This window comes from Hippocampus comes, unplaced genomic scaffold (assembly GCF_001891065.2).
Source record: "Hippocampus comes isolate QL1 unplaced genomic scaffold, H_comes_QL1_v1.1 scaffold14, whole genome shotgun sequence".
Taxonomy (NCBI): domain Eukaryota; kingdom Metazoa; phylum Chordata; class Actinopteri; order Syngnathiformes; family Syngnathidae; genus Hippocampus; species Hippocampus comes.
The window spans coordinates 792,582-811,746 of NW_017805839.1; the positions used below are offsets into that span (position 1 = coordinate 792,582).

General features: G+C 42.2%; 1 protein-coding gene across 3 annotated transcripts in view; it reads right to left on the reverse strand.

The window, feature by feature from the left end:
- The window catches only part of LOC109526580 (TOX high mobility group box family member 2-like), a 134,737-nt gene that overhangs the window by 35,806 nt on the left and 79,766 nt on the right, over positions 1-19,165 (reverse strand). For all 3 annotated transcript variants that reach the window (XM_019887939.1, XM_019887938.1, XM_019887937.1), the window contains one exon: positions 13,017-13,076. In XM_019887939.1, coding sequence (XP_019743498.1) covers positions 13,017-13,061 — 45 coding nt within the window. In that variant the 5' untranslated portion in view covers positions 13,062-13,076. The remainder of the gene's footprint in view (positions 1-13,016; positions 13,077-19,165) is intronic.

Below are 19,165 nucleotides of genomic sequence, written 5' to 3' on the forward strand. Positions count from 1 at the left end.
ATATATATATATATATGCTAACAGTTTTCTAAACATGAAGCTAATGTTAGGTTATGTTACCTTTTTAGCTAACATAAGTTCTAAAACACAGTTAGGTGGTGAGAGATGTCTGAAAATGTTTAGCACATATTTTCGCACATCAAAGGAGGTGGGAAAATGTGTCCCATATTTGATGTTAACTGATTAGAGTCGTACAGAAAATAAAAAAACCTGAAAAACCCCACCCATGATTTGTTTGACTAGTCATTCCATTCCAAGTGTCGCTTATCCCAATCTCCACCTCCAACATGGCGGAACGAAAAATACCAAACACGAAATTGAAAAACTAACCAGTGAAATGAATAGGATTCTTAATAATTCATACAAGTTTGTCCTTAAGAGCGTTCACAAGAAACCTCTTTGGATACAGCGAATGCAGCGGTTCCAAAATGCAATCATCAGCTAATTATGCTTTTGTTAGTGGCTGCCTACCACAAGAATAACCTGGAGGGAAAAAAATGTAAACATAAAAGCTGTCATTGTTCTTGTGAGGAGAGTACAGATAAGGATTGAATTATTGAGGTAGAAATAACTCGAGACATGGTTTGAACTATGTGTGTGTGTGTGTGTGTGTGTGTGTATGTGTGTGCGAGAGAGAGAGAGCGAGAGAGAGAGAGAGAGAGAGAGAGAGAGAGAGAGAGAGAGAGAGAGCACTGCGTGCATATATGTCCTTTTTTTGATGAGTGAACATGAAATAAAATGTTCAGTTTGCTCAAAACTGACCCAATGATATGCGTAAAATAAAAGTATTGTATTTAAGCACAGGCAAGGCAACACGAAACAGTTTTTATGTGTGTGTGTGTGCGTGTGCGCGTGCGCGCGTGTGTGTGTGTGTGTGTGTGTGTGTGTGTGTGTATATATTATATATATAATACAATACAAGTGATAAAACATAAGTGTTGACATTTGCAATTTGTCTGGTTTAAATGCTGTCAGAGGCTATTCAATCGGGGTTCTTTTCCCCATCTTTATGGCTTCTTACGATGCCCTTGGAGATAAGCCACGGAACAAGGACATTTTATGTTTAATATTTTCAAATGTAAGATAAATAATTCATAAATATAGGGTATTTCAGGACATGAAGGAGAGTGGATCAAAGAGGGGTCAGAATAAAACACCCAAATGTTGATTCAGCCCTCTCCTTCAAACCTTCACACACACCCCCTCCAGAGGTGAAATGTGAGCAAATGTGTCTTTTTTTTTTTTCAGACAAGGGTATGAATTTGATTCTCGAAAGAGCCAGCCAACGTGATTTAAAATCATTGGTCATTATTATTTGTTCTTATGCGATGGTGTTTGCTATCAAAGAAATTGTCGGGGGGGGGGGGATGTAATTGTGGTCAAAGGATGCAGTTTGGAACATTCTCTTTGTGTTTGCGCTTTGTCAATTTTTTGTGAAGCAGTATAAAAATAAATAAATAAATAAATAAAAATGACACCTGAAAATAAATTGAGCCTTTTTGTACCTTCATGTTTTAATTGCCCAGGTCAGTTTTGGGGAGTGCATCAACCTTTCTGCTTAAATGAGTGCAAGAGAACATCCATTCCTCCATTCCCTGCACGGATTATGCTCATTTGGTATATCATCATCTCTTCCATTCCAACACATTTGGAACTTAAAAAAAAAAGATCTCTTTTTATGATTATGTGACTATGCTTTTATGTGAGTACATTTAGTGAGTGAAATTCTCTTTTCAACCGAGACATGAACAATAGTCTTCATTTTTGAAGGATGTGTTATGTATGCCATTGTGTGTGATATTTTTAGCACTGCGCAATTCACTTTATGAAAATTGCTAGGGATGGCGAAGGACATAAGTTGGCTTTTGTAAACATCTTTCATTGTCATACGTCTTTGTGTTCTAAAATAAAAACTGTACTTTCAAACTGCTCACATTTTACATCGGTTGTATGAAATAATGAACTTGTCTTCAGTGGCAATAGATGTGTCAGTATTGTGGTGGTTGAGAGAAATTTTTCAACATCTGGGTGGGTCACAGGTCTCTTGATGGACTCATTTGTGGCTTTTGATGATAGACTGCTCATCTGGTAATGATATGTTCGTTAAAGAAAGGAAAACAAAATATGACTGAAAACACTCAAGAGCCTGGCACGGTTAATGGCAAGGGCAAATCATCCAGAGACTGCAAATGTGAAGTTTTCAAATTCCTCAAGGGACCGTTTGATGTAATAAGACGCACACTAGAAACGTGATGAAAATAGCTGAGGAAAAAAAAAAAAGGACTTGTAAAACTAAATAACTTTGAATGAGTATACAATGTCCTATGGAAAGTCATTCAGCCATATGCTGCTCTGTGAATAAAATGACAGTGCAGCATGGTTTTGGCGACAAACAACAGCTGGCCATGCATACATAAAGATCCTCGCGTCCAGTTTGTGCATGCGAGATAGACACGTGGCAACAAAAAACCTTTAAAAAATCTTATGGGGGAATTTCAGATTTTCACCTTTCAAGGCAACCTTGCGGCGTGCAAAAAGGCAAGAAATCAGGCTCATCATCGGCTACAACGGATGAGGAGTGACCGAAAAAGCCTGCCCGACCCGTCTTTTTGAAAAAGACGAGGGAGTTCATTTGTATCAACAGGAGCAAACAGTGTGATCGAAAAGAATGAAATCGCACCTGGTTGACTGACAGCGGGACAGAATTGGGATAAGTGAAGTGTGCGAGTCCGGGTGTTCCGCGAGTACGGCGGGGACATAGTTCGTGTCTGTCACTCATGGACGGGTAGGCTACAGAAAGCTTCAGCAAATGGCGAGACGGTAAGCTAACCTCTCCCCTGCTTCACGCCCGCGCTGGTAATTCTCTCAAATGTCACATCAAAATGGATCTCATTTAAGAAAGACCCGACTTTCAATTGCAGATGCGGGTTGACCTGAGCTGGACTTGAACACGGCGGTGGAGGATGTACTGTATTTTGAAAAGGTCTAGAAAAGAGCAGTTTTCTACACATTCATCTCTCTTTTTTTTTTTTTTTTTTATCGCTGTTGTAATTCAAGGAGTTGAAGTTGAATGGTTCAACAAAACATCTGTCATCTTTACACTTGGAACAGAAAGGTCTCCAACACATTTCCTATTCTTCTTCTTTGAAAAAATATATATGTATGTGTGTGTGTGTGTGTGTGAGTGTGAGTGTGGGGGGGGGGGGCATGTTTCTCAGTGGTTCATCTCCCGCGGGCGCACACAGCCGAAGCCTTGGTAATCACATATGGCACAATAGCTCGAGTATAATCGCCTTTATTTTTATTTTCATGATGTCACCCTTTTCGCCCCTTGCTTCATGACTCGCACACCGAGCGGAGACAGCAGAAGGGGAGGGGGTCGGAGGGGAGAGGAAAAAAAGCAAGGGAGGGGTGAAAACAAATGATGTGGATCCCTCATTGTTCTTTCTCTATGCCCTCATTCCAGTCAGGGTAATAAGAGAACATTGTGATTTACTGTCAGCCAAGCGCAAGAGTGCATCAGAGAGAATCCACTGCGGCAGGGGCCATTAAAATAGATTTAACTTCCCACAGTATTAGGCCAGATGTCTACACTTCTATTATATTTCAATCAGCCATGACCTTGGTCTCCATGTGATGAGAAAGATCACAAGGGGAGTGAGAGAGAGAGAGAGAGAGAGAGAGAGAGAGTGTGTGTGAGCGTGAGTGAGGGGGGGGGGGGAACTACATGCAGAAAACCAATCTAAATATCAAACTACTTTGTCCCGCTAAATCCCTTCGCTCCATCGCGCTGCATTTACAGCGAGATGCTGGGACCGAAATAGAGGCAAGGATTCAAGTTCGGTTAAAAGAGTGTATGAATCATTGAGTGCTCTCTTGGTGCTGATAAGTTGCTGCTTTTTGGGAGGGAGAGCCGCCGTTGTGCAGGGAAGACGCATTTCAAGCAGCGTGCCGAAAAGAGCAGAACTGTGAGGTCATTTTGATGTTCTTTCACTTCTTTCATGAAATCTCACTATCAGTCGCCGTATTCCTCCTCGATCTACCGTTCACGCTCAACTCCCTAATATGACCGTTCTACACACGTTGGCAATTGTATTTTATTTTATTTCCCCCCCCCCCCACTATGTGCCATCCCTGCATCAAATCCTGCATCCATTTCATGCTCATGAAAGCAGAGCAAAGGTTGCTGCTTGTTCTATTTCTGAGGCTGACGGTAATTGGACTTATTGGCGGGCATGGGCTGACCTACATAAAGAACTACAGATCCCTGGCTACAGCTCTTTACAATCCCTCCAAGCATAGGCGTGGATGTTGTGCCGACGCGACTCTGATGTTCCTCCAGCACTGTTTTTTCAAATATCCATTTTACAGTCGTGCCTTTTTTTTTTTTTTTTTTGCAGGGCTTAGCCTGACTTGACGAGACTCAGTCTTAAAATGTGAATATATTATGAGACTCTCCCGACCTTGCCAACGGCTCTCTTTGACCTCAAAGAGAGGGATTGAAATGTATGTTGGTGTTTTCAGACAATTGATTTGTATTTCTCATCCTTTGTCTTAAAGGTCCCGTTGTGATGGTGAGAGACAAGCAGATTCACTGATAAGGGTGAAGTGAGTGGCAGTGGGGCTATAATGGTGCACTGTGAGTCACTACTGACTAACCGAGCCTTCGCCTACATCGGGGTGTGTGGTGCCAGTGTGTACTGAGGTGACTCAGAGAGGGATAGCGAGAAGGAGGAGGTGGTGGCGATAGTGGGGGTTAAAGGCTGACATCAACTGTTCTTACAGGCCAAACCACATTTGGGTATCAAGTCATGGAAGGCACAATAATCATGTCAAATAGTTTGAATGGAAAAAGTTTAGATTGGTTGACTCGACCTGACAAGTCAGCCAGGGCGGAATTAAAACCAGAAACGGTCTCTTCTCGTTTTGAGAACCTTCAAAATAAGAAATGATCTTCCTTCCAACCCACCTCACCAGAACGTGCAAATCATATGAGGAGAAGCATCTAAAACGCTTTCCCTGCGGAAGAAACCGTCTGCCATATCAAAGATTTCCAGGAGGAAAAACAGCATCTCAGAACCAAAGTGGAACATCCACATTTCAGAAAATGAGATTCAATACGTTCTGTGCATTGTAATGACGATCGATAAGTGGACCCTGAAAACACGCCCTTTAATTTACAGAATAAGCAGATTTGTGTAAATAAGCTTGCAGCATGCCCGCAATAACTTTCTGTAAGTACAAACTAATAACATTGGGGCTATTAAGGCGGGATGAGCAGACAATGCAGAAAGTTTGAAGTGTGTCAATCTCCGGTTGGGTCAAAAACTAAAGAATATAAAGATCTGTCTTCAAATGACTTTTAAAAATGGACAGAGAGGGGCGCTGGTCTAACATGTAACGGAGAGTCATTCCAGAGGGAAGGACCAGCAACAGAAAAGGCTAAATCCCCTCTGAGGTTCTGCTTAGTCCTCGGCACCTCTAGTTTGCGACGTTGTGCGATTGAAGTCGTCTTTTCCCAGCCAGTCATAGCGGCATCCCTTATTTGCATTGACATCTGGGCGGTCGGAGCGCAGTATGCCCGAGTACGCCAAGCTTGACATTGCGGAAAGAGAAATAGACTCGCTGGGGTCAATCCATGACATTGACAGATAAACTGCAAGATCTCCCCTTGTGGATGATGTAGTCGATGTCATCCCTCCATCCCTCTCCAATCTGCAGGCATAACCACTCAAACGTAGATTAACTAAAGTGTGTTCGTGTAGCGATTGCATTTAGTGTAAATCGATCATGCCTTGAGTGAAACGCTCAGCTGCTCCGTTCGTAGCAACAGAGCTAACCAAATGTAAATGACGCCAGCTTGCGCTGTATAAGTGTACGCCATTAAAACATCCGAATGTGAACACGCACCTTAGACGAACATTCATTTTATTGTGTGCTGGAAACAACGTCAGAGTGATAGAAGTTGAAAAATAACATTCATATCGCCCAAATCAATCCAAAATTAAATTGAACATTTTTTTTCCAAGACTGTTAACAGAACCGTTAATGATGGAGGTTAGCAATTTTTCCGTTTTAAAAAAATCAGCCCCAGGGTCAGTTTAGGAGCGGGGCTCGGTACCCATCCCGACCCGTGACAGACTACTGGCAGTACCTAAGTCTAAAAACACCAAAATAAACAAGAGCAAAATGAAAAAGGAACAGAATCAGCGGGAACATGAGACCAACTAAAGAGCTTTCTATTACAATACACAAAATTAGGCACTCTTCTATCGCAGTCGGCCAAATCAATAAAGACATCGGGCACAGCAAGACACCTGTGAGCAGAATTTACAGGAAGAAACTTAGACCAGTGGCCCCTTGGTCTGCTTCAAATGGACACAAAGCAACAGGTCTAAAAAGAGCGAGGGACACACACACACACACACACACACACAAACACACACACACACAAACTCCTTTTATCTTAAAATATACTTTTCTACACAGCTGCTTGTCCAAATCCTCCTTTTGTTGCCTTTCATTTTCACATCACTATCTAAAATAAACTGGATGTACATGCATGCAGGCTAATTACAGAGTGAGGAGAAACCAGCCAAAACTTTCTAAAATACATACGCACACACACACATTCGCCAACAGATCAGTCCTGATATGAATCCAAAAGACTCTTATTGTCCATTGAACCAAATTAGAAAATGTCTGGTCGGTGTTGAAGGTAGCCATTTTGGTTTGGCGGCGAGCCCTGTCATGCTGCGATTACCCCCCGCTCGAAAAATATACACCGCAATCAGCATTATTTGACACATGCGTGCTAATCAGAATAAAGTGAGATGCTTTTCAGTGGCACGCAGAGGGAGGGGGAGACCGGGGAGGGGGCGTTCTCTTCTGCTCACAAGTGACAGACAATTTTCAGTTGCCACAAGAAGAGCACTAAACATTATTCTCGCAGCTCGGACAGTTTCAATCGTTATTTCTGTGCACTGTTCCACGACTTACCGGTAATAAGAGGCACAATGTTTCTTTTCCTAATTCCTTGTAAAAATGATGATTGTCTTGTTTTACCAAGCAAGGGACAATCAGCTGTATGACTGAATAAAGTAGGTTAAAACCAAATATGTGATGTCGTCTGGACGCATGAATCAGTCAGCCAAGATAACAGAAAAGAATCATTCATTTTTTTAATGGTTTTGGACAGATATATAGAATAAGCTGTCCAAGGTTTGACACTGTGAGATGAAGGAGACACACGGAAAAGCATCACAAGCCTACAGAAAGTGTACAGTGGTCAGAACCTTGAAAACATCTTGTTTGAATGAAGTGATTGCCTCTAAGCAGACAGTAACCCCCCCCCCCCCTTTAAAGCTGTTTCTGATTAGCGGTTCTCTCTTTTTAAGAGTGCAGAGATGTTATGTGTAATGCAATCTCCTGGCTGTGTCGAACTGCTACTTCACTGTGTATACTGTGGACGATGCAAACAATGGACTCTCTGTTCTGGCTCCATGCACCTTTTTTTCACTTAGGCATGCATCATGGTTAAGGCTCCTATATGCTCCTGAATCTACAGTTAAAAATTCTATTAAGGGACGAGAGACTATGCATCTACTTAATAAATGGATCCAAATCCAGATGATTCCTTTGCGTGCAGTCATTTGACAAAATAAAATGGATTAAATTCAGCACACCATTTTTTTTTTTCAGTGGACTGCATCTCTGGAGCCTTTTCACAGCAGAAGTTATAAAAGCCAAATGTATATACACGTGCTTGTGTGTACAATGATTTAATTAACGTTACGGTAATCCCCCATTTCAAATTGATGCAGAAAATCATTCCATATTTGAGACTCTGATTTGTTGGATGTAAAGTCAAAAGCCAGAAGTATTTAATAAGCAAAATGCATGAAAATTACGCATCCATTAACAAATGAGTCACACGCAGAGCAAATGGCTCCGATTACTAACAGTGCATGATGTTCAAATAAAATAGGCTTTTTTTTTTTTTTATGTAGTTGCGTTGTAATGAATCTTTGCAGAAATTTTACTATGAATCATTGATGCTGTGCTGCCATATAACCGATTGCGCTGAAATCCACGATTCAAACCTCTGAATCGAATCAGTGAAAATGACAAATAGGCGTGCAGAAACAATGAAGTCATTTTACCCCCAAATAATTTCGTTATCATTTTGACAGGACACTGGCCTGGAAAACGGAGAAGCGCATGTCTGTCATCGGCATGGCAACCATAAATCCCCAGTCATATTATTTAACCAGCCAGGCCACCTCGAGAGGTGTGTTAGCGTTAAATTTCGTGTTTACCGCTGCAATGCACAAATTCTAAAAACCTATGCTTGTTTACAAGTATTGATTTTTTTTTTAACAATGTCTAAATGTGAACTACATTTCGAGCACAGAAAATTAAATCAAGCAACCAATGCAACTTGATTGGTTGCTAAGTGTTGTTACAACTTGTGCTACTGCATAAATAGCAACAACATGGTACAAGACTGACAGGCGGCTTAAAAATCCTTCCTTTATAGATCTTAGTGCAAGTGAAGGCCAAGTTATTAATCGTTCTAGCATTTCATGTTATTGCTTAATATTTGAAACTATCAACACTGCAGCAAAGCCATGCGCACTTTACCCCCCGCACTCCTCCTTTCCCATTTCAAATGATTGTGGTGCATTAAAGGATTTTGGGAATTAAAGCCAGAGAGTGAACTTTGTGTTTATGGTGAGGAGTTTCGGGACTGGTGAGTAAGCTTCTCTTTGACATCACTGACAGAGCATCAACTGCAGCTGAGATGTTTTGAAAAGCCCAAATTGCTTTATCCACTAAGAAGCTATTTGTTGCCACAACAGGGCAGACCTGCGAGGCAGTCGGTGATTGACACATGGCTGCCGCAGTGGAGAAAGTACAAAGCCGGACATTTATCCCAATTAGCGCGCAGACGTGTATGCATGTAAAGTGACATAATTAGGGCAGGCCAGCAAATGTGGCTAACAATAATGGACCCCTGGTCTGTGATGAGAGCTATAAGTAGACAATAAGCTTTAAAGCTCCCTCTCGACCTCTCATTATTGTCGCGGAATCCTAACATCAAAGGTAAGACAACCTTATGACGATCCAGTAATCCCTTGTTTATCACGGGGTGTTACCTTCCAAAAAGAACCCGTGAGAAGTGAAATCCGTCAAGTAGTTCTCTTTGTTTTTGTGGGCGTTGTTTTGTGAGCATGTTGTTTTGGTGTTCGTCTTGGGAAGAACTAATTGACTGGTTCTGGAAATTTCTTAACGAGAAAAATTTGGAAGTAGAGGCGTGTTTTCCATGTAAATGTCCTAATCCGTTCCAGGCCCCCCAAAATTCAGACATAAATGTTTTATAAAGCATAAAAATGCATCAAAATCCGTAACAAATACATGTTTTTCAATTAGATTATTGCACAAAAAATGAGAGTTGTGTATAGTGTAAAAAACAAAGAATAAAGAATAAAAATGATGGTCATTTAACTTTTAACTGTGTCCTCATCGGGGGGGGGGGGGTTGCCCTCTTTCATTCATTTTCTCTCTCAGAAGTGGTTTTTGCTTGGCGTTTTGTAAAGAACTGATCCAAGGATGTTTGCTTTTGTCAGCTTTGAACGATCCTTAGAAAATGTCCAAGGCAAATACTTTTTCTGGGTTATTCACAACTACCTCGTAAAACGATCGGAGCGCCTCATGGCCTAAGGGGGCGAATGACAAGGACGCTGCATCGACACATATCTATTTATCTATCTACACACATAGACACATACTGTAGAGGTCCCTCCTAGCTAATGGGATGCCAGGATGATGCTCGGGAATAGTCAATGGCAGAGCAGCTATAAGAATGTTGCATTCAGGAAACTCGCAGCTGCGAGTCGTGGCCCATCCTGTATTTTTACCTTTCTTATCTTGAAATTTCTTTCGGAACAAGAGGCACTATATTGCTGTTGAGGCGTTTCGTAACTTGAAAATTTCATATGAAGAGACGTTCGTAAGTAGAGCTACTGAGGTACTGATGGAGCAAGCACATGAATAAAAAAACAACCTGAATGAATTAGGAACAAAGAATATGTCACTCTCTATTACGGCGCAGAACGTGACAAGTTTATGTGTGTGTTTCTGTACACCCCATGGTCTTGACCCGTCAGTGACGCTATTTAGCAAGGCGCTAATTGACGAGGAGGGTCCACCTCTCCATGTTTTCGCTCTCTTTTCTGACTGCTGGATCAACAAATCACAATGTTCCCCAACTGGCCATATGTCCAGCCGCGTGTACCCGCACAGCAGCTGGGAGCACTCAACGCCGCGCCTGTGTGTACCTCCCCGACTGTGACCATGACTGTGCATCCATAACAAGCAGTGCATCAGCGACGCTGCGAGCCGTGTGATGTGGCTGCCATAAGCTGTGAGTGACCTGTTGACTCACACGGCGATAGCATTGCTGATGCTGTAATCCATATATACATAATCTGTCACTGGCATACATTTTGTGGTTTGTGGCAATCTACATAATGGTGAAAACAGGAAAAAGTTAAGTATCCCTTTGAGCGAGTGACGTTCAAAACAACCAAATATGGCGATCATAAATCTACTTATGGGCGGCCCGGTGGTCCAATGGCTAGCACGTCAACCTCACAGCGGTGCATGGTTCGATTCCGACTCTGGCTTCCCTGTGTGAAGTTTGCATGTTTTCCCCAGGCCTGTGTGGGTTTTCTTCGGGTGCTCTGTTTTCCTCCCACATTCCAAAAACATGCATGGCAGGTTAATGGAGCACTCTAAATTGTCCCTAGGTGTGAGTGTGAGCGCGGATGGTTGTTCGAATGTGTGTGCCCTGCGATTAGCTGGCAACCGGTTCAGGGTGTCCTCCACCTACTGCCCCAAGACAGCTGGCGTGGGGTCCAGCACCCCCGGCGACCCTTATGAAGATGGAGCGGATCAGAAAATGAATGGATGGATGGATAAATCTACTTATATTTAATTGTTAGTTATTGAAATGGACCGTATTTTACACACTATAAGGCACACCTAAAAGCTTTCAATTTTCTCAAAAGCCGACAGTGCGCTTTATAATCCACTGCGCTTTACAGTATATTTATGGATCAATATTTTGATTTCTTGGACATAGTATTTTAAATGTTCTGTGAAGCGCTTTGTTACAGCTGCAGCGGTTGTAAAAGTTCTATATAAATAAAGCAGTATTGCATTGTATTGTATTCACTTTAGCTAGTGGATGTATAATGCAACTGCAGCCATTATTGCAGCCTCTATACTGTGCGCCTTATAATGCGGTGTGCCCTATACATGAAAACAGTTTTAAAATAGGCCATTCATTGAAGGTGCACCTTATACTCTGAAGCGCTTTATAATGCGGAAAATACGGTACGAATTTTGCTCTTGGTAAGTGGTCTGCACTGCTTGGTCCACACCAGAATGTTTACAGGTGTGAGTCTGGAATAGTGGGATAGGTGTTCAGCGTCTCATCCATTTTTATTCAGACAAGTAGGTTGTGATATTTTTAAGACTGGTGCAAGTGCTGTACATTAAAAGATGCCCATATAATATTTATTTGGAGGCAATAAACCTTCATCAGCCCACATTTTCTTGGATTAAGACTAAAATCGATCAACTATGATTGCTACCGCAAATCCGGAGACGTTTGAGCCCTGCAAACTCTGAACGCGACCTAACAGACAACACATTTTGATGTCCCAAATTAAACCAGATGGAAGAATCGTACCATCCTTGCAATCACAACAGCAGTACACATAAACAACTCTGACGGACAGAAAGCTTTCAGCGCAGAGCTTTGCATCCAAATCCTTTTTTCCATAGCGAGTGAATCACAACCACAACGAACAGCTTAATAATAATAATAATAAATCAGAGTTTGTTTATTTAGTAAAGCAAATGTATTAGGGCACAGGTTTAATTTGGGAAAAGTAATGATGGAAAATCTGACCAATGCTATTTCCAGAAACAAACAAAAACTGATTATTTCATTGGCAGCATGAGTTGGTGCATCTGTCTCGCAGCCAAAGGTTCTGAATTTGAATCTCAGCTCAGACTTTTTTGGGGGAGTTTGCATGCTTTTCTCTGTGCTTGAGTGTGTTTTCTCCAAAGTTACTCCTGTCCCCCCCACAAGACGTGCAAGTTCATTTAATTGAAGTCTCTCACTAGCCTAGAGCTGTGAATGCAAGCGTGAATGCCCAAAGTCATCTGGGATGGAATCCATCTTAAATGTGACTCCGAGCAGGTTTTATGAATGCACTGTATGGACCATTATGAAAACATTTGAACAAGTCGGGTACGACTACAACTACTGCCCTTATTTTGGCAACATTCTCACAAAACGTTAACGTACTTTCTGATGGAATTTTTTACAGCAGATCCACATGCATGGAAACAATTTTTCATGCACGCAATCATTCTACCAATATTTACTGCCAAATGCTCTGTGCAGTACTAAAACAAAATATTACACAGACATGAATGTAGACACTGTTTTTTTAAATTTCTATAGCAGTGGTTCTTAACCTGGGTTCAATCGAACCCCAGGGGTTCGGTGAATCGGTCTCAGGGGTTCAACGGGCCATCTGCCATGGAGGTTAACACACACCCGACTCAAGATGTCAATTCGTTATGACACACCCGCTTGCCCATCACTGGCTGCAGGGGAGCACATTTCATTGCTTGTCCAATCAGTGCTGTGAGAAATTTAGTTCGCTTTGTAGTCAACGTGTGACTGTCGTGATAGTACGATGTTCAAAAAAAAAAAACAAAAAAAAAAAAACCCAAGTATATTTATCCCTTGAAATTGTATTTACATTTTTCTGTTTTTAATAAATGCGTTTTTTTAATATCTTGAATTTGTAAAAAAAATATATATTTATTTTTCACTCGGTGGATGTGGACATGAACTAGTAGGGTTGGTTAAAGAACCACTGGTCTATAGTGTCCCGTAAGGTAAAACTAGTGAATGATTTGGGCACACCTACCTGATTTGGTGACCGAAACTCTTGGTTATTGTCATTCATGTACATGTTGTCACCATCAAACTGCGGGAAGAAACACAGGGGAGACGTTACCGGGCAGTCCAAATACGTATAAATAAATAAATACGCCACGGAGGAGCCGCGCACTGGTGAAGCCCTTTATGGGTGGCCCGAAGTGTGAGACTAATGGCTTTGTCACTTTGGTTAAACCTTATATGTGTGGCATGAAACTGTCGGTAATTACTGTTCATCAGCGGGGCCGGTAATGAGGCTACATGAGCTCAGTGGTGAAAGATAGGCCGTTCCCTGTGGGCTCTGCGGCGTGTGAGTAGGAGTGTGAATGAATCAGCGCGCCGCGGCGACGCGCCGTGTCTTCGAGAGCCAGCTAACAAGGCATTGAAAGATCACTTGCTGCAGGTGCCAAAACATTGTCTGACGGGGGTTAGGACTCAAACAGTGACCCCTGACCCCCCCGCCGCCGAGAGTGTCGGGAAACCATCCGGGGCCACCTCTTGAGTGCTACATGCAACACGCTGGCTCTGATGTCAAGTATGCGGGGAAGGATTAATCCCAGAGGAATTCCCAAGCAAAGATCAGCTGTGACAAAGAGGGAAAACAACAACTCGCATTCTGTTTTTAGCTCAGGAGAAAATAAGATTCCTCCCCACAAACAGCTCGGTAAGTGAACAGGTGCAGTGTCAAGGTGACGGAGAAAGTGCTACCCTGTTAAGAGGAGACGTATTGTGAAACGCCCTTGGCTTCCAAAGGCATCACACTTTTTCATAGCGCGCATGCAGCAAATGGAACAAACCTTGACTGGGCTGGATAATAACAATCGTGCGTGCACGCACACACACACGCACACACACACCAACTCAATGTGTCAAATGAAGCCCTCTTTTTGTTTGCTGACTGAGGTCACTCTTTGTAATATCACTGCACAGAAGCCAGACAGCAGAGACAACATGATCAAACTCGACAGCGTTCCACACCAGATTCCTCAGATGTAAAGCTACTGGGAGCCCTTTTTTATTCGGGTGTCTGTCTTTGTGCACACGCACAAAAAGAAAAAAAAAAGTACCCTTGAAGACAAAGTAAACTATGCTGGGTAAGAGAGAACAAGAAATAGGATATGACATACCCGGTGAAAAAAATGACCAACAAGAGTGCAGACCTTCGTCAACGTATAAACATTTGTCATCTGCAAAATCACCACGCTTGGATTTAAAAGAATTAAAGGGTTTTTTTTTCCCGCACTTTCTTTCAAATTCTATGTAAAATAATCCTACACACACTACACATACATTTCAACCTAATATGAACATCTGCATTAAAATTTCTGGGGTACATGTGCAATCTGGATCAGATCTTTCTTCAACTTGATTTAACAGCAGATGACTGTTCCGGAACATTTTAAATATGTCATTTGTTTTGGAACCAACTATCAATTGGAACATTCTTATAAAAATTTCAGGATGATATAAAACCTCCGGGCTGATGAGGTGCAAACAGGCAGTTGCAAACACACACAGATGAAATCATCATTTCAAGTATCAACACGTTAACTTGACTAATAGACCATATTATATCTAATCATCTTGTTGATATGAGAAATGCAGGTACAATAAACGAGCATATGAGAGGAGAAATAGAAAAATGAATGGCTGTTATTGGACACTGCTTGGTTAACGATGCCGAGCGTAGCAGCCATTATGGGGATTTACAAGACTGTAAGAAACATTATTCAGTGGTGCCTTGACTTACCACTTTAATTTGGTTTTCGTGACCAAGTTTGAATTCCAAACATTCAGATCTCAATATCCCACCTTTACCCTCTGTAATGAATGGAACTTTTGTTTTGTGTTTGTGATCAGAAGAAAGCACTTTACAGAGTACTGTATTTAATAAAAGGATAAAACATTTTTAAAAAGTGTGCTTATCATGATCAATACATCGGGCAGGTTCTGCTGGTGAGTGAGTGACTCTTGGTAACCCGGGGCAGTATAATATAGACACACATAATACACGACGTTCACAACTAAGTGAATGTGTAGGCTTCAGTAATATTAGTTGTTCATCGCAAAACAATTCAGTGACTGTGACAGAGACTGTCTGTCTACATGTGCTGCTGCACCGTTGGTGTCCAAATATCAGATGCATAAAGGCTTACAGCACAGCAACATCGAAGCTATTTGTTTCCCGATCTATGGCATTTCCTTTCATGATGTATTAGCATTCAGCTAGCAGACTTTCCTAAGGCAAAGCTACGTGGCTGTTTTAAATACACAATGTATAATTCTATTTGTTTGATGTTTAGTTTGACAGTAAACATCAACTGGGAGTGGCAATAAACTGCTTGTACGAAATCTTTGGGCTCTCTTATGAAAGGTCGCTGCCACCATCGAGCGCTCATCCTTCAAATTTTTCCTTCTGAGTTAAAGTTGAATATTGGTGGAGAGATCGCTGGTATCTCGAAAAACTCACACATCGGGTAAGTCAAAGTTCTGCTTGCATTTGACTGCAAATGCCCACACACAAGGAATAATAACGGAAATAATGACTTACGCTGTTATATTGTTTGAATGAGCTTCCACAAATGAATGGGTCCTATTCAACTTAGCACTTAGCGAATGGCAGTATGGAAAAAAAAGCAGCTCACGCATCCATTAACATCACAACAATGCCTCAATAGATGTACACCTTTCCATTCTTACCTGTTATCACAACTAGAGCTCAAATGAATACATTGCTACATGAGTGTTGTATTTTATTTTATTTGAAACAAGGCATTCAATTATACGCGCAGGGAAAGATAAAACTCTGCACAGGGAAAGCTACACACTTACTTCAAATGAGATGCTGACTCATTTACTTGATGCGTCGGAGAAAGATCAAATTTGCTTAATGAAGCACAGAGCGTGGAGTTGGGGTGCGCAGATTAATTTGAAAACCACTTTCATATTAACCTTGCAAGGCAGATGGACCCAAGGGAGAAGACAAGTTGAAGTCCGTCTTGTCAAAGAGCGTCACAAAATTCAAGATAGAGTAACAGTAGCAGATTCCTTCAGTCAATGCGTGTGTGTCCTAGCTTTTCATGAACGACTGATATTTTACATTAAAATTGAATCCGAAAAGCTGATTCATAATCAGGAAAACAACTTACGGGATTTCTCTTGGACTATTTAGGAACTGATGAAATAAATGGCTGACTCAAAGACAACAGTTAAACGGCAAGGTTTTCCTAATGAACTAATAATGGCGCCTTAAAGGGACAGTGTGTAGAAATGTGAGATTTTTCATTGTTCATTCATTTTTAAAAATCCACTCTGAATTATGATAACATGCAAAAATAAATACTGTATATACATTTTTTTTTTCATATAATCGTAGGTCTAGTAATCGCTAATTAAATGACATGGGTCGCACCGCACCATACAGGAGGATAACGTGCCGCCGCCATCTTTCTGCTCAGGATACCCGAAGGAGACAAATCACCCGATCGCAAATATGCTGGATCAATGACTACAGCATGGGCAACAACCGCCATGCGCTTACTTTACCTAAACACCATACCTTTAATCGAACAGTGTGGATTTTCAAGAGAACATCTCTTCATTAAAAGAAGAGCAAAGAACATCATTGAAGGGGAGCCAATCATTCTCAACATTCACATCATCGCTAAGTGGGAACTTAACACAGCTTCTGCCTGCGCCACAGTATGCGAAAGTACCATTGCCCCATCGGTGACCTGTCGCAAATAAGAATAAATAACATTCAACATGAAAAAGAGACGACCCCTCCGAAAGACGAAATGCAACCCAGAAAGGTCGGCCATTTTGTGCTTCGACATGGCTGCTCCTATCTTGCGACATAAAGCACCCCCACCCCGTTTCAGCTCTCCTATGCACTGCCTCGCTCTCTTACTTTAAATGCCAATTTATCCCGGACTCAATGCTATCAGCTCTGCCATTACTCCACATTTACAGCAGAAATCATCTTCTCATTCACTGCTCTTCCATTTGCCTCCGCCCCCCCACCCCCCTCCCTTTTTTCCTCTCGTGCTCTCGCCGTCTCCAACCTCTCGTCGCAGTTGCAGCCTGCCTGTACTTCTCTTCTCTCCTCTCTTTCTTCACAGGGCCTTGGCATCGCTCGCTCCCCGGCAGTCTAATTGGGCATTCTGCCTGAGACAAGGGCCTCATTAAGCAGTAATTACACACATGTTGTTTTCGGCAAACATCTCTATTTGGATTGCTTTGCATGATAATTGTTCAGCGGGGACCGCTGCTCGCGATGTTTCCCTGCATGACACGTGGTGCAGCCAGAGAGTAATGAAAAGGAATGGAGAGCGTAATAATAGGATGTGGAAGAGAGATAAATTAGGACCGAAAGAATGCACACGTAAAGGGACAAGAGGGGAAGACCAAAGTCGGTGGCCTAAAAGGATGAAGGTGATACCCTAAACTGAGAGAGACAATACATAATAGGGATTCGGTGGGAGAGGAAATGTGGGTGGAGTGGTAGCGAGTGAGAAAGTAGAAGATGGGGAAAAAAGTATCGCGCAGTTAGCGAGGCCCACAACTAGGTCATCCCTCGCAATTGTCGACAAAGCTGAGTGGCTCAAAGCTAACGAAGCCAAATGGTGGAAGTCATGCTAACTTAGGATGTCCAAGGAAAATATTTACACGCCGCTAATCGCGCCCCACACTGCTGGCAACTAATTCATCGAGTCACAGGTGAGACGGGAGGGCGGCCGAATGACAGACGTACAAGCTCGGGTTTGGGTTTGATTGATGGACAATCCATAATCTCCGCATAAACATCTGTTTGCGAGGGGGGTTGGGTACAGAGAGCGAAATAGAGAGACAGACAGAGAGAGAGAGCGATTTATGTTTATTTCCACAGACATCACTTAAGTCCACTGTCATAGGACTTATTATTTTGCAAACTAATTAAACTTTTAACGGCATGTGCACGGTACAAAAAAAGGTGACGTACGTGCCGAATTAAATTATTCAACAAAGTCGTTTAAAATGCATATACCAGCTGCCATGTTACAGTTTTGCTGTGTATTTTTTTATCACGTTATATTCAGCCTGTAATACATTTTTACATGAATTACAATGCAAACGAGGGCGGCCAGGTGGTCCAGTGGTTAGCGCAGAGACCTCACAGTGCAGAAGTACCGGGTTCAATTCCAGCTCCGGCCGCCCTGTGTGGAGTTTGCATGTTCTCCCCGTGCCTGCGTGGGTTTTCTCCGGGTACTCGAGTTTCCTCCCACATTCCAAAAAACATGCATGGCAGGTTAATGGAACACTCGAAATTGTCCCTTGGTGTAATGGTAATCTATGTGTGCCCTGCGATCGGCTGGCAACCCGAAGACAGCTGGCATCGGCTCCGGCACGCCCCACCACCCTTGTGAGGATAAGCGGATCAGAAAATGGATGAATGGACAATGAAACGAGCTTTCATGGAAATGATTTCTTTCGATTATCTGTGGACATTTTTTTTTTTTTTTTAATGCGAGCACCTTTTATTTCCCCGCAACAACTTAGCTAATCACCATAAGGTGTAGCGCATACCCGTATCTGAAAATCACTGGTTGCCATTTCAGTCGCCATCTGCATCTGGCTTTGATCAACAGAAGCACAACAAACACACGACCTTATGTGTTCTCCTTTATGCGACTGAAGTCAGACGTAATTAGAGCTGTGAATTACACAGCCATCAACATTCAGGTTAAATTGAAGCAGCACTTTTGCCGAAGTCAACGTTATACTTAAGTCGTGTACTGCTGTGTCTCCTGCACGCATACAAAAGCAGATCCTATTACCCGTACGGTTGTACTTTTAACTAATTCCGCATCAGCGTGGATCGTTGCTGTGACAATAAAAAGTGCAGAAAAAGTACAGTGTCTTAACACTCAAGAAACTTTTAGAACTTTTCAATGTATATAAGAGAATCTCAAGCAGAATGAGTAATACTTGTGACTTTAAAAGCCTTTTCCAGCACACCAAGTCTCTAAAAATAATTCTCTCACCGAGCGGAATTAACAAGCCCAGAACACAGTACACAGCCATTCTGAATCTGAAGATACGGGTGTGGTGGTGGTGGTGGTGGTGGTGGTGGTGCTGGTGTGTAGAAGGGGAGGGGCG